Genomic DNA, 13514 nt, shown 5'->3' with positions numbered 1-13514 from the left:
GAAGCCTGTACAGTGTCTGAATTTGGACATCTGAAAATAGAGTGTGGCCCCTTCTGAGTGTCCCTAACAGGGGAGTGGTTTGGTCAAGAATGGAACTTGACACCACCCTAGCAAAGCTCATGAGAGGAAACCCATTAAGTGGGGAGTGGGGCATGTGGTCAGCGGGTGTCAAGTGCATGTCCTGAGGCAGTTGTCACCTTCCCTTTGTTTAGTGAGTTTCAACCGTGCGACTCCCCTGCTACTCCTTCCTCAAGTGAAGGATAGTATCAGTCTGTTCTGTGACAGCAGAGTGTTTTGTTCCACAGATACCAATGAGTGCAGTGTCAACAATGGAGGCTGTCAGCAGGTCTGTGTGAACACAGTGGGCAGCTACGAGTGCCAGTGCCAGCCCGGGTACAAGCTCCACTGGAATAAAAAAGACTGTGTGGGTAAGGGGCACCAAGGCACAGACCCAGCCAGTGGGGCTCACCACTGGCCCCGAGGTGGTGCAGCTCTGTGAGGCTCCCAAGTCCGACGGGACCAGGAGTGCGGCTGACCATCCCTCCACTGAATTCTCTTCCCCTCAGTGGCAGCAGCCGTTCTTTAAATAGTTCAAAAACAGGAGATACTTACAGGCTCTTTGGTATTTTCTTCTGTGCTTCTGCGTAGATTGGGACTGACTTCTATTTTCCTGGTTGCTTTTCTGCATGAAAAAATTGCATCCAAGGGGCTTCTTTACTTTGGTGGGAAATAAGGCTGGTGTCTGTGTTTTGTATGGGACATCAGCTCTACCTTCTTTTCTTGGGGCCTTTGATGCATGGGACTCAGCCATCCTTGTCACACTTGGAAATGTCCTTCTGTTTCTGTACGTGTTTGTATTTTGTCCTGTCTAGAAGTGAAGGGGCTCCCGCCCACTAGTGTGGCACCCCACGTGTCCCTGCATTGCGGGAAGAGTGGAGGAGTAGACAGGTGCTTCCTAAGATGTCAGTCTGGCATTCACCTCTCTTCAGGTGAGTGGGGCCCATTCCCTGGGGCAGGTCCTCATGCGAGGGCCAGGTCTTCCTGGTCTCTAGGTATTGGAAGCCCATCTCTGTCCTTGACCAGATGCCCCGTGACCACCAGAGGCCCAGGCTTTGACACCCCAAATGCTGGGCGTTGTTCTAGTTGCCCATGTGGAGTGGGGTGGGGGTGATTTTAGCTGCTACCAGTGTAGTCTGTTACATTGCTTACATGTTTGACAATCCATGTTCTGTCTGTCAGGACTGCAAGAAGCCTACTCTGTCACCTGCGGCGCTTCCTCTCCTCTCAGGAGCAAACAGCAAAAATCAAATGACTCTGCTTTTGGGGGTAATTACAAAATCTGTGTGTTCTCTCTGGACTCACTGTGTTCAATGGGTTTCATTCATGGGGTGCTGTTCCTGGGCATTGGCTTTGTTTTCTTTTCTCTTAATCTCCTCAGTGCTGTGAGCATATTACACAATGCTCTTGCCTGCAGCCTTGGTGCCTGAAACCTGACTCACTGTGTAACAGATACTTACTGAGTGTCCACTGTGTGCTAGGAGGTGCTGTGGTCAGCTCTGGTGGGTCATGATACCGGGCAGAGGCCCACAAAACTCTAGGCTAGAAGACTCTGGTCTCCCAAACTCCCTATAATCCAGGCCACCTCAAAGGCCCAGCAAGAAATGTGCCTGGGGCACATGGCATTGATGAAGACAGGCCTGGGCAGAACAGGGGGAACAGGGATCCTGTCCCGAGAAAGGAGGCCAACCCCTTTGCAGTCTGTCCAAAGTCAAAGAATGAAATCCAAAGTTTCAGGGGGCCTCATCCTCCCAGACATAGACACCTTTGTCATTGTCATAAGAACATCTGAATGAAGTCCATATTACACATATGAGCAAAGCTAGAGACCTGGAGCAAGACGGTAACAGCTCGCATGTATTGCCTGAGCAGTTAAAACATGCCAGCCACCATATCACATGTATTAGTTGATTTAATCCATACTGCAACCCTCTGGATCAATTTTACTATGATCCTCATTAACCACATGAGGAAATTGAGGCTCAGAGAGGTGAAATCACTTACGCAAAGGGACTGAGACAAGAAGTAGAGGAGCCAGGATGTGACCCCAGGAAGTGTGAGTCCAGAGTCTCAAGCACTATCCTTCACTGCCCCTTTTGCTGGACATTTGGACTCAGCCAGAGCAAACATCATGGTCTGTTTCCTCAAATCCCTCAATAACAGTTCCTTGGTGATTTAGGCCACTCTAAGTGTGGGCAAGCAAATAGCTAACAGTTATTCAGTTCTTACTATGTACTAGGCAGTAGGCTTAAACATTTTTCTTTTTCTGCATTATCTCATTTAATCCTCACAACAGCCTGCTGATGTAGGTACCGTAATTATATCTGTTTTACAGATAAGGAAACTGAGGCTTAGGGAGATTACGTAACTTGCTCAAGTTCTCACCACAAGTCAAAGAGCTGGAATTTGAAACTAGGTCATTGACTCCAGAGCCTAATATATGGTCAAGACTGACCCTGGGTGGAGAACAGAATTTTGCACACCAGGCCCTCAAAGTGGGACCTGATGTGCAAAATTCTCCCTCACAGATCCTGGAAGTCCTAGCCATGGTCAGTGAGTGCCGTCTTTGTCTAGAATGGCAACCCCCTCAACCCTGTCCTCCTGGGACAGGCTTATTTAGGAGAATCTGCCATTCCCTGTTTCCCTCAACAATCTCATCCAAATTTGAACTGGGGAATTCTGGCCTTCCTTCTCAGGAAGGCACAAAAATGCACTCATCCCTTTCATCTTGCTGTTGAGGCTGGTTTTGGCTTTCCTTCTGTTACATTTGAATGCTGGATTTCTCTCTCACATCAGGGGATACGTATATGTATTAGGAGGCTCCGGGTGTCCCCAGGCCAACGGGTGCTCCATAATCCACACTTTTCTTGGTCTCAGGGTAAGAGGGCTGCAGGTTTGCAGTGTGTGGTGGGATCAGCTGATGGATGGGCAGCTCACCATTACCCACCTGGTGCTTCCATTCCTTTGCCTCTGAAGGTAACATCTCTCACTTGTTTCTTTCTGAAGATGTCACCACCATCAGGACAAGTGTAACCTTTAAGCTAAATGAAGGCAAGTGTAGTTTGAAAAAGGCTGAGCTGTTTCCCGAGGGTCTGCGACCAGTACTACCAGGTACGGAATAAGATGGCTGGTGTAGGGAGCGTGTCTGCACGTTGGGGAAGGGGCCTGTGGCCAGCCGAGCTGGAGGCCCGAGGGAGGGCCAGACAGCTGCCCAGCTGACCTCAATCACGCTTCAAATGGGACTGTTCAGAATCTCCAGGGACTGTTCTCACAAGAGGAAGAAGAGCTTTGCCTAGCACCCCATGTAGTTCTGGGGTTCCACTTTGGCTTCCTTTGTGAGGTGCAGTTGGAGAAGCTCTGAGGGAACCTGTGAGTTCCTAGGAGTCAATTAAGACCTGAAGAGGAATTAGCAATTTGTGGTCATATTGGGTTAAATTTTCTAGATCTTAGAGTTTACTTGAAATACAAGCCAAAGAGATGAAAAAAGGTTTGGCTCAGAAAGGATGACACTGATGAACAAAGATGTACTCTCCAGCTTTCCTGCTGGGTCTAGTTTTTGGAAGCAGCAACTCCATTGGTTTCAGCAGAACAAACACCATCCAAGTAGAACTGGCCTTACCAGAAAGAGCAGAACCCAACTCTCTTCTTTCTTCCCCAGCTCACATTTCCAGTATTATTTCATAGAATACTTTAGGAGATTTAAAAAAAAATATCACGATTCATGTATTAAGGAGGCGTTTCCCCCCAATCTACCCTCAAGTAAATTATACAGACAAATAAAACATAGAGCTCACTTTAGTCCCTTTTGACTGCCTATTTTAAATAAGTAACCAAGATCAGTTTTGGTACCTCCATTTGATGGACTACTATGCAGCTACTAACTATATGTCTTCAAAGAATGTTCAATTAAACAAAGGAAATGTTCTTGTTATAATGCTGAGATGGAAAAGGAGAGAGTAACATTTTGTATATCTAATACAATCCAAATTGTGGTTTTTTAAAAAAATGCGTGGAAGAAGAAAAAAAATGAAAACTCACCGTGTCATTAATAGTGGTTCTATCTGGGTGGGGGGATGATAGGTGATTTTAATTTTTTTCCTGAATTTTCCAAATTCTCTGCAGTGAGCATTTATACTTTATGTTTGTTGTTAACATAAGATGTTATGTTGAGTTTTGGTGAGTTTTCTTTTTTTTCTTCTTTACACAATTTGGATTGTATTAAATATACAAAATGTTACTCTCTCCTTTTCCATCTCAGCATTATAACAAGATTATAGCATAAAATGTTAACATTAGGGAAAACTGGGTGAAGGATATATGGGAACTCTGTACTATCTTAGCAACTTTTCTATAAACCTAAACTTTGAAATAAACCGTTTTAAAAAATAGATATGGGAAAATGAAAGGGAAGAAGGTTTAAAATGAGCATCTATTTTGTTTAAGATTTGAAGTTAGCCTTTTGAAAAGGTAAGACGGCTCTTTAGGGGAAAAATTTCAAGAGGAAGTTAATTTGCCTCCTTCCTTTGACCCCTGATGACCTGTTGCTTTGAACATACTTGTAATGTTAAAGAAGACTACAATACAGGTAATATTTCAGTTCAATAAAGTAAGAGTTCAGTAGAGTCAAATTCATTGTGTGGATGAAATGCGGACTGCTCTTTGGTTTGGGTTACCATTCATCAGTTCACTGGGAGCCATGGAGAGGCGGAGACAGACCAAGTCAGGAGTGGGATGTGCAGAGCCCCGTCTCACACAACACTTCTGCTCTCATCCAAGATGCCTTCGTGATAACGTTCAGTTCTGTTGATTGTTGGTGCTTTATTGCTCCTGGTTATTTAAAAATGAGACATCGCTGTTGATGTACTTTCCAGCTTTCCTGCCGCTTAGAATTGCTCCAAAGTCAGTGTGCCTGAAAGTAGGACTTGATTTCCTTTCTACTCTTGTGCCTATTCCTTATTTGAAGCCTCAGCCCTTCTTGGTACTTCACAGTCCAGCTTTAAGGAAACCAACTGTGAGAACGCGAGTGCACCATCAGTAAGGAATGTGAAAGCATCCCTGGTTCTCATCTTCCACATACGAATATATGGCCAGTCAGTCGGAAACAGCCAGCATTTATCCATGAAAAGGATTTTCAAGAGCTAAATTGTCAAGTTACACAGGAGGCAATACTGGCTGTCCAAAACTAAAATGTCATCGTGCTTGAAGCTGAGGGCTTGCAATGTCTTGGCATCTGGAGTTAATCATTCAGTCCCCTGAGAGTTGTTTTAATGAAATGTTTACTGAGCTCTAGCGAATGTTCAACTGAGTGCTTTGCCAGGATTTGGCTTCCGATAATTTTGTTTCTTCATGCAGAGAAGCACAGCTCAGTAAAAGAGAGCTTCCACTACGCAAACCTTACATGCAGCTCCAGCAAGCAAGTCCCGGGAGCCCCTGGCCGACCAAGCGCCCCTAAGGAAATGTTTATCACTGTTGAGTTTGAGCTTGAAACTAACCAAAAGGAGGTGACAGGTTGGTTTGAAAAAAGTCTGCGGTGCCAGGCTTCTCACAGCTTGCTCCTTATTTCTTTGCCTTTCACTTTTCATCATTCTTGGGGGGGAAATAGTGCAAACATTGAAGTATCTCCTGTTTTTTTTTTTCACCACCAAACTAAGCTGAATTGGTTTGGAACTTGATGATTTTCTCTGTTTCATAAAAACTCAAAGCTACATTTTGGTCAACAAATTTCCATTTGAATCAAATGCTGCCCAGCTTGCAAGGTGCCCACCTCCAGGTCTCTCCCCATTTGGTCCACAGGGAACTCGGGTGTTGGAGGGTCCCACGGTTGGTCTGGACATCTGCACACACTGCAGCCTGACATCCTCCTGCATTGCTGTCCCTCTTGTTTCTGTAGACTCTTGTGACCTGAGCTGCATCGTAAAACGAACAGAGAAGCGGCTGCGGAAAGCCATCCGCACGCTCAGGAAGGCTGCCCACAGGGAGCAGTTTCACCTCCAGCTATCAGGTGTGGACCTTGAAGTGGCCAAAAAGTCTCCTAGAACATCAGAGCGCCGGGCAGAGTCCTGTGGAATGGGGCAGAGCTACACAGAAAACCAATGCAGTGAGTAGCCTAAGACATTCTTGCTAACGGAACTGCCGTGTGCTCTAAAACACTACGAGTAACCAAAAGGGAGTCTGGCCCATCCTTCCTTCTCTGGGCTCACTCTGGAGAACACTCTAGACACCCTTTCTCATTTGGTAACCACCTGGTGTCTGTCGTGCCTGCTAGAATGGGAGCTCATTTAGGAGACTGAATCTCATTCACCTCTCTGTCCTCAGCATCTGGCACAGTGGCTGGCCTGTGGGGGGCACTGAAATAAATGTTTGTTGAATTGAGGGTCAGAAAAGAAGAGGCAGGGTTGGTGAGAAAAAGAAATGTTGCTCTTTAAGTGTCGGAGGCATGGTGGCCTTCGGAGCACTGGAGGTGCAAGGCACTCATGAGCCTTCTCCATGCTCCATTATCACAGTTCTGTCATCATCTCCCTCTGGCTTGACCAGTTATGGCAATGAACAAGTTCCCATCTATAGTTCTGTGCAGAGGCAAAGCTAGAGGGTCACTCAGCTGCCTTGCGTGATCCCTGACCTTTAACCCAAGGCTCCTGGTAGTGCCTGTTCCATGGTATGTTGTGTGTGTGCGTGCTTCAGAATTAAATTTGAGATCCAGAACTTCAGTAATACCAATTCTGTCTCTCTGATAAAGCTAGAAAGAGGTTTCAGGGCAAGTGGTTCAAGGTTGGTCAGTTTTGATATATGTTTACCATGACAGACTGTTCTGGGCAATTTTGGGAGACCCTACCCAAAAAAGTCTTAGCTGAGGAAAATTGGGGTCTCATTTTATAGTAATAATGGTAGTGATTTATTGAGTTCTTATCTGTCACAAGAGCAACACTAAGCACTAGTGTCTACATTATCTCATTTAATCCTAATGGTAACATTAGCAGGTAGGTATTATTATCTCCACTTAACAGATAAACAAACTGAAGCTCAGAGGGCTAAGCTCTCTTGCTCAAGATTACATTGATGGTCTGATTCCAAAGCCTGTGCACTGGCCCAAGTAAGGTGAATTTCAATAACCAAATCCCTCCAGAGTAAATCCATGTCCTTTCTGAAGTGTCAGTAGAATCACGAGGCCCGAGGAATGAAGCTTAGCTAAGGAGTAATAAATCAGTGTTTCTGAATAAGCAAAGCAGAACCCAGGGGACTTGTTCTAAAGAATTGTGCACAGTAGCCCTACAGTTCAAATCTGTTGCTTTGCCAAAACTTAGTGAAAATCAAGCGTAAAATCAAGTGTAACTGTCCACAAGGGGCTGATTCCCAGGTAGTCTTGACTTTTATTCAAGCTGACTCTCTTTAAAAGAGAAAAAAAGATTGTATGGTTTATTCTAATTTAAAATTCTAAGAGTTTCAGTTTCCATACCAAAACAGTGGTGAGAGCTGGCTGTTGCTGCCCTACTTTCCACGGTGAGTTGCAGAAGCTGTCAGGATGGGCAGGCTGGTCTTCCTTCTGGCCTCTCAGGGCTAAATTGCACCCCTCCCCTTATTTGCTATCCTGTTATGGTGAAGACTTGTGGGCTCACCAGGGAATCTTTGTGGCCAGTTAAGAATTCAGGAAAAACTAGTGTCAAGAGCTGTGGACCAGCTCCCAGTGAGAGTATTACTAATACTGTCATGTGTATGCTTCTGGGGAATAAAGGCCCAAGGATAAGAATCAGGAGTTACTTAACAGAGGCCTCATGACGGTGACAACCTATGAAGGGTACTCAGTGGAGGGTGTATGTAGCTGTTGTCGTATGCGAATGTGTCCCCGAGATGCCTGTCATGCTAAATTAGGTTGGATTTGTTTCTCAGGGAAGTGGTGTGTCTTGTCTCAAGAGCTCCCTCTAACACTAGATGAATATTGTAGCCCACATGAAACCAAATCAGGTCCACCTGTCTGACAGCAATGTTGAAGACTTTGCCATGTGGAGAAAACAGCACGAGTAATTACCAGTGACATTTCTTCTTTCTGCTGGAGGGAAGTGTGTATAAAGAAGGTTCAGGTGTGTTAATTAGAATGGTTTTTTACCCAGCAGCATATGGCATGGGGAAGAGTGTGTGTGTGTGTGTCTTATAGTCCTGGTCTATTTGGTGGTGTAACAACTTCATAAACACTAGGCTTACTGGTGTTTTCTGAACTTTGGATGGTACATACAGTGGAGACAAGCCTAGGATAGTTCTTTTTGAAAATTTCTTTCAGTATCTGCAGAAAGGACCCCCCCAAAAGTAGTCTAAATGACCTGGAAGGAGAGAGGGAACCATTTTTATCTTTTAAAATATTTTTAATTTAGGTTTTGGTTATTTTTAAAAAATTGATACATAATAAACATATTTTTGGGGTACAGAGTTATATTTCAATATATGTATACAATGTGTGATGATCAAATCAGGGTAATTAGCATATCCCTCATTGTAAAAATGTATCATTTCTTTGTGATGAGAGCATTTGAGCTCTCTTCTAGCCATTTGAAAACATGCAATAAGTTGTTAATTGTAGACACCTAGCACTACCGTAGACCACTAGAACTTATTTTTCTTAGTTTTTAATTATACAAGCAGTGCATGTTTCAGATAGTACAGAAATGTATACAGTAAAGGTGAAAGTTCTCCCCACAGCTCCCCAGTCCCACTCCCAGCAGTAATCACTGTTATAGTTTACTCTGTATTTTTCCACATCAGTTTTCACTCAAACATAAAATATTTAAAAAATTTATATTTTTATATAAAAATAAAATTGTATTTATCCGTTGAATAAATATTTACTGAGCTCCTACTGTGTGCCAGGTACCATTCTAGAGGTGCTGGGGAATTCAGCAATGAAACAAACAAGCCAAAATCTCAGCCTTCATGGAATTTATATTTTGAGAGGAAGAAGATGGACAGCCAACCAATCAATAAGGAAATATGTCATGGAGCAGATGGTGATAAGGGTAGGGAGAGCAGGCCAACAGGGAAGAGGAACAGAAAGTGCCAGGACAAGGCTGTAGATTGTGGTCAGCAAAGGCCTCATTGCAAAGTGTCATTTTGCAATGGACAGGCGTAAAGGACAGGAGGAAGCAAGCTATGGGGATTCTGGGGAAGAGAGTTCCAGGCAAAGGGAACAGCAAGTACAAAAACCTGGAGGAACTGGAAGGAAGCCCAGTATGATGAGAGCTGGGGAGAGGGGGAGAACCCTGAAGTCAGAGCAGCAGCAGTGCGCCAGCTCACGCAGGGAACCTGAAATCAGTGAGCGGGAAGGGCAGCCAGTGTAGGGTTTTGAGCAGCGGAGTAACAGGGTTTTGACTTATGTTTTAAAAGGATAACTTTGGTTACAGTACTGAAAATAGACCATAGGTTTATGTGTGAGTAAACATATTTTTAAAAATATATAAATATAATTTGAATAGTGCTATGTATTATTTTTAATTGTAGACATTACAGACAATGTTTCCATTCTAATAGAGTAGCTACCTCATTTCTTTTAAAGCTTCCTAGTCTGTATTTGTTTTAAGACACTGGTATTTATTAGCCCTGTCCCTATTTGTGGACATTGAAGTTGTTCCCAATTTTCCTATTACAAACAGCACCGCAGCAAATATCCTTTGTGCACATGGTCAACATTTCTGAAGGATAGAATTGTAGAAGTACAACTGCTTGGTCAGAGAACATGCATATTTAAAACTTTGATACTGCCAAATTACCTTCTAAAAAGACCATACCAATGTATACTCCCTCCACCATTGTATCTGAGTGTTTATTACACCCTCCCATCCTTGCTCATATGAGTTATTTATCATCGATCCTTTAAATTTTTGCAAATCTGATAAGCAAAAAGTAAAGTCATTTTAACTTGTTTTTCTTTGAATATTAGTTGAGTCTGAGCATGCTGTCTTATGTCTGTGGTCATTTGGATTTCTTCTTCTGAGAGCATCCCTATTCTTTGCCTATTTTTCCATCAAATTGTTTTCTTTCCAATATCATTTTAAAAAAATACATTTTAAAGTCCCAAGTTACACCAAAGAAAATAATCTTTTCTGACTAATTGAAGACTTCCTTTTTTATTGTCATTTTTACATAGTAAAGTCTCATTAATTTGGCATTTGGGGACTTTAGGGACAGCCTGCTCTGCAAGTGACCTTTGTACCATCTGTGATCAATTTTAGCAAGATGGCCAAAAAAAAAAAAAAAAAAAAAATAGTAGTTATATTCTCCAAGGAACAAATTCCTTAAGCTCCATAGTACTTCATAAAGTCCTTCTAAAGAAAAATTAACTATGACATGGATTTTTAGCTATTATACTTTCATAATATCAGCTAAAGGATAAATTATTTAAGAAATATACTTGATAATATAACTGTTTTTGCATTTGGTTATTCTAAGACCTTCTGAGATTTTTAAAAGATACAATTCAGGCAACTGGCAGACTGCGAAGTATTTTAGTGCCTGGGTTCTTAAGACACTAAGAAAGTTTAATTCAGTTTTTAACAGGAGTAGCTTTCCTCTTCAGTAATTAAGAAAAATTAATTCAACCAGTGTTAATTGAGGTGCCACTCTGTCCAGTGAGAACATAATGAGCAAGGGGCCTGTTCTTGGGAAGTTCACATTCTAACAGAGGGAGATAGACAATGAAAAAGAGAAAATTTCAGAAACAGAGAGACATGCAGGGAGTGAGCCCCAAGAGGTTTTTGAGCCAAGAAGTGAAGCAATCAGAGAAACATTTTAGAAAGGCAAAACTGATGTTGGGAGGTAAAGAGCGGAGGCTGGGAGGAACAGAAAGCAAGGGAATTTGGAAGGGTACTCAATAATCCAAATAAGAGATGGAAAGGATCTAAGGGACATTAGTGTCATGAGGATGAAGAATGGGGGATGGACAAAAGGGACTCAACTGGAGGATGCTGCAGCTCAGTGATGGCATGGGGAGGAGAGAGGCAGGGATAACTGGTGGGAGCCGTGGTGACTGGGAGAGCAGAGATGCCATTTAAAAGAGTAAAGCCAGAGGCAGAGGAGAAAAGAGAAGTGTTTCCTTCGGGCAAGCTGAATTTGAGTTGCAACAAGATTTCCAGACAGAGGTGTCCACAGGTCCATGGGGGTCTGGGAGTCTAGGTAAACGACTTCATCTCTTCACGTCCAGACCAACCCTCCTATCCTGTGTCTGTCCACACAGGCTCTGACTTATAAAATGCATAAGCAGCCTGTGCTCCTGTCTAAGTCCAGCTCTTCCACCCAGGCACTAGAGCTCATTCCCTCTCAACTGCTTAAGAATGTTGCTGCTGCTGTTGTCCCCAGCAACCCCACACCCCTCCTCTTAGAATTCTCCTCTATTGGATCATTTTCAACAGCACACAAAACTATCTCCTGCCTTAAAAACCAAACAAACCCTCACCAACTTCATGCTCCTCTCCAGTTACTGCCTTATTCCTTTGTCCTTCTGTAGAACAAAACTCCTTGAAAAAGTTGTTCTGTCTTTGCTTCCTTACCTCCCATTTTCTCCTCAGTCTGGTTTGTATTCCCAACCTTTCCACTAAACTGCTTTTTCCAAGATTTCTAACCACCCCCATGTTGCCTATCCATTCACCCACTCTCACGCCTCATTGCAGGCATCCTCTCCGACACTACTTGTCACTCCCTCCCCTGGAAACACTCTCTTCTCATGGGTCACAGACACCACTCACTTCTGGCTCTGCTCCTACTTTGCTGGCTGCTTCCTTTTCTTTTTCAATGCTGGTTCCTCCCCTATTTTCTGATCTCTAAACACCCAGGGTTTGGTCCTCTGTCCCCCCGTTCATCTTCACACTCTTCTAGGTGACCTCATCTAGTGCCATAGCTTTAAATACCGCCCTATGCTGGTAACTCCCAAATTCCCTCTCCAGCTCTACCTCTGTTTTGAGTTATGGACTTCTCTACCCCAGAGGTGTTGAGCATTTTAGATCACACATGTGCACACACACATACACACTCTCTCTCTCTCAAAGTAATATGTATTTGAATTTATGAATGTTTACTTATTTATAAATTATATTCTTGTACTATTGGCTAGTATATTGTGTACATAATAAAAGATAAAAGAGCAAGATAAAGATTAAAAACAAAATTTAAAAATAACTGGTTAGCATCTTACCCTACTATCTTTTATAGTCTTTGTTAATAGCAGTGGTTGTAAGTACATTTTTCAAATAGTCTTTTCTGTTCATTGCTAGTGCTTTGGGTGAACTCTTGTCAGATCGGGTTAAATCCTTACTGTTTCTATCTCATGATGTGGTTTGACAAAGAGCTAGTCCTAGGAGAAGAAGACGCGTCCGCCCGGCACTTTCCTGGAGCACCGCGTGCTTGCATCATGGGTCCAACTTTCAGTCTAGGCGTTCTTGACAGGAATCGTTCAAAGCTGCTTACTGTTTTGTGATGGTTAGTTTAGTTGAAACCGGGTAATATAATCAGGACATCTATTTAGCCAGGCACCGTTCAACTGTAATTCCTGTCAGTATGCTGAAAGAAGCAAATTGGTCAGTCCCTCCGCACCCCCGGGGTTGTGGAATGCCAGTGCTTCTCTTTTCTTGGAGACCCTGCCTCCTCACGTGTGTCCTGTGACTCACAGAGATGTGGACTGACTGAGGGGCTGGTCTTGCACCATGTACTAAACCAGTGGAGTTTTGTTTGTTTCTTATTTTTTAGGTAAAAAATTGGTGCAAATATGAAAATGTTTTGCCCATGCGCAGTGGAACATCTTGTAAACCCCTGAAGTGTAGTATTCTGCCTCAGAGACCATCAGCGCCTTCTCAGTATCAACACTTGGATGGCCAACAAGAAACTCAAGCTCAACACTTCCAAACAAAGCTTTTATCCTCCTTTCTCCCTCCCTCCCAGATCAAACCTACTTCTCCCCCATCTCATTAAATGGCACCTCTGTTTACCCAGTTGCTCAAGTCAAAACCTGCAGAGTCGTCTTGACCTCTCTCTTTCTGTCATGCTCCTCATCCAGTCTGTTAGCAAATGCTGTCAGCTCTACCTTCAATTATATTCTGAATCCAACTTGTCTTCTCCTGCATTATTATTACACTGTTCCAAACCACCATTGTCCCTTGCCCAGTCTATGGTGATTGGCTCTGAATTGCTCTCCTTACCCTCACCTGCTCTCACTCTGTTCTCCACACAACAGCCAAAAGATCTTTCAAAAACGTAAATCAGATCGTGTCACTCCCCCATTGAAAACCTCCAACACACTTTGAGTTAGGTCTAATGCCCTTGCTGTGTCCTTCAAACACCTGGCCCTGGCTTTCTTTTTTAAAACTCATCTCCTATCACCCTGCCCCTTTCGCTGTGTGCCTACTACACTGGCCTTCTTGCTGTTAGGCAGTCCCTTTGCAAGGCTGTTTTCCTCATTTCATTCTCGTCTCTGTTTGGAGAGGCCT

General features: G+C 43.4%; 1 protein-coding gene across 6 annotated transcripts in view; it reads left to right on the top strand.

The window, feature by feature from the left end:
* SCUBE2 (signal peptide, CUB domain and EGF like domain containing 2) overlaps positions 1-13514 on the top strand; it is a 63598-nt gene that overhangs the window by 33356 nt on the left and 16728 nt on the right. For 4 of the 6 annotated variants that reach the window (XM_063093061.1, XM_063093064.1, XM_063093060.1 and 1 more), the window contains exons 11-16: positions 306-428; positions 873-989; positions 1240-1326; positions 3064-3168; positions 5410-5565; positions 5948-6154. In XM_063093061.1, coding sequence (XP_062949131.1) covers positions 306-428; positions 873-989; positions 1240-1326; positions 3064-3168; positions 5410-5565; positions 5948-6154 — 795 coding nt within the window. The remainder of the gene's footprint in view (positions 1-305; positions 429-872; positions 990-1239; positions 1327-3063; positions 3169-5409; positions 5566-5947; positions 6155-13514) is intronic. The other 2 variants (XM_063093063.1, XM_063093066.1) reach the window with 2 other exon arrangements.

Source organism: Cynocephalus volans, chromosome 4 (genome assembly GCF_027409185.1).
Source record: "Cynocephalus volans isolate mCynVol1 chromosome 4, mCynVol1.pri, whole genome shotgun sequence".
In the NCBI taxonomy this organism is placed as follows: Eukaryota; Metazoa; Chordata; class Mammalia; order Dermoptera; family Cynocephalidae; genus Cynocephalus; species Cynocephalus volans.
The sequence above is the reverse complement of the archived record's forward strand: the minus strand, read 5'-3'. Positions and strand labels throughout refer to the sequence as shown.